Genomic DNA, 1474 nt, shown 5'->3' on the forward strand with positions numbered 1-1474 from the left:
AATAAAAAAAAAATAAGGAGGAATTAAGACATTCTCAGATAAATAAAAGCTGAGGGACTTCATCACCACTAGTCTGGTCCTACAAGAAATGCTAAAGGGCATTCTGCAGGTTGAAAGGAAAGGGCACTAGACAATTGACTGAAGTCACATGAAGAAATAAATATCTCTGCTAAAGATAATGACATGAGTAACTAGAAATACTAGTACCTATTGTATTTTTTACTTGCAACTCCACTTTTTACTTCCTACAGGATCTAAAAGGCAACTGCATAAAATGTAATGATAAATCAATCATTTTGGACTCATAATGTATAAATATGTAATTTGTGACAAAATGACATAAAGGAGGGGACAAAGGGTATAGGAACAACTATTGAAGTTGTTAAGTTGGTATAAAAGCAAATAAGATTCCTATATATTTAGGATGTTAAATTTAAGCCTCATGGTAACCACAAAGAAAATATCAGAGAACATGCACTCTCACAGACTCAGGAAGTAGAGTACAGACTACCAAGGGTGGGGGGTGGCAGGAGCAATGGGGAGTGAATGCTAAATTAGTGTAGGGTTTCTGTTTGGGGTGAAGGGAAATTTATAGTAATGGATGATGGTGAGGGTACTACAACACTGTGAATGTGACTAGTCCAACTGAATGGTATGCTTGGGAGGGGTTGGGATAGGAAGATTTATGTTGTATATATGTTTCTGCAATTAAAAAAAAAAGAAAGTAAAGAGACAATGACAGGGCCTTGTCCTGTGAAATACCAACGGCTGGGAAGTCAGTTCATTGCTTTCATCTCTGGTTTGAACATGGTGCGGACTAAAGCAGACAATGTCCCAGGTGCCTATAGCAAAGTGGTGGCTTCTCGAGCCCCCAGGAAGGTGCTTGGTTCCTCCACCTCTGCCACTAACTCCACCTCTGCCACTAACTCCACGCGGAAAACCAAAAACAAATAAATATGCAGGAGGGAATCCAGTTTGTGTGTGCCCAACCCCCAAATGGCAAAAAGGAATTGGAGAATTCTTTAGGCTGTCCCCTAAAGATTCCAAAAAAAGAGAATCAGATTCTTGAAGAGGCAGGAAGCAGTGGCTTAGGAAAAGCAAAGAGAAAAGCATGTCCTTTGCAACCTGGTCACACAGATGCCGAAAAAGAATGGAACTTTCTTGTTCATCTTTGACTAATATCTCCTGTTTACTCTGGTATTCTAGGATGTAAATTTGCATAAATATGTTTGTTCCTATCAGTTCTGTTGAATGGGCATTTAATTTAAAAATTAGGCTTAATTAGTTATTCAAAAGCAAGTAGTTATTAGTATGTAAGATTAATATATGCTGCTTAGCTTAGTATTCAGTATAATGTGGTATTTTGTTTCCTCCTTTTACCTATTAAACTTCTTGTTCTTGCTAAAAACAAATCACTACATGGTGTTCTAATTACAAATCTGCTGTATTTTAGATCTGCTTAGATCTTTGTACT

The 1474-nt window shown here is 37.4% G+C and overlaps 1 protein-coding gene across 1 annotated transcript; it reads left to right on the forward strand.

Annotated features, from left to right (window-relative positions):
• The first annotated feature begins 807 nt into the window (after positions 1-807).
• Positions 808-1179, forward strand: LOC119522017 (PCNA-associated factor-like). The gene is made up of 2 exons (XM_037820730.1): positions 808-918; positions 1093-1179. The coding sequence occupies exons 1-2, from the start codon at positions 808-810 to the stop codon at positions 1177-1179; spliced, it is 198 nt and encodes a 65-aa protein (XP_037676658.1).
• The last annotated feature ends 295 nt before the right edge of the window (positions 1180-1474 follow it).

The sequence above is a fragment of the Choloepus didactylus genome, chromosome X, assembly GCF_015220235.1.
Source record: "Choloepus didactylus isolate mChoDid1 chromosome X, mChoDid1.pri, whole genome shotgun sequence".
NCBI classification, from domain to species: domain Eukaryota; kingdom Metazoa; phylum Chordata; class Mammalia; order Pilosa; family Megalonychidae; genus Choloepus; species Choloepus didactylus.

Coding starts and splice junctions, on each gene's coding strand:
- LOC119522017 (XM_037820730.1), top strand. CDS start 808: ATGGTGCGGACTAAAGCAGACAATGTCCCAGGTGCCTATAGCAAAGTG. Junction 919..1,092: donor CTGCCACTAACTCCACCTCT/GCCACTAACTCC, acceptor GCAGTGGCTTAG/GAAAAGCAAAGAGAAAAGCA.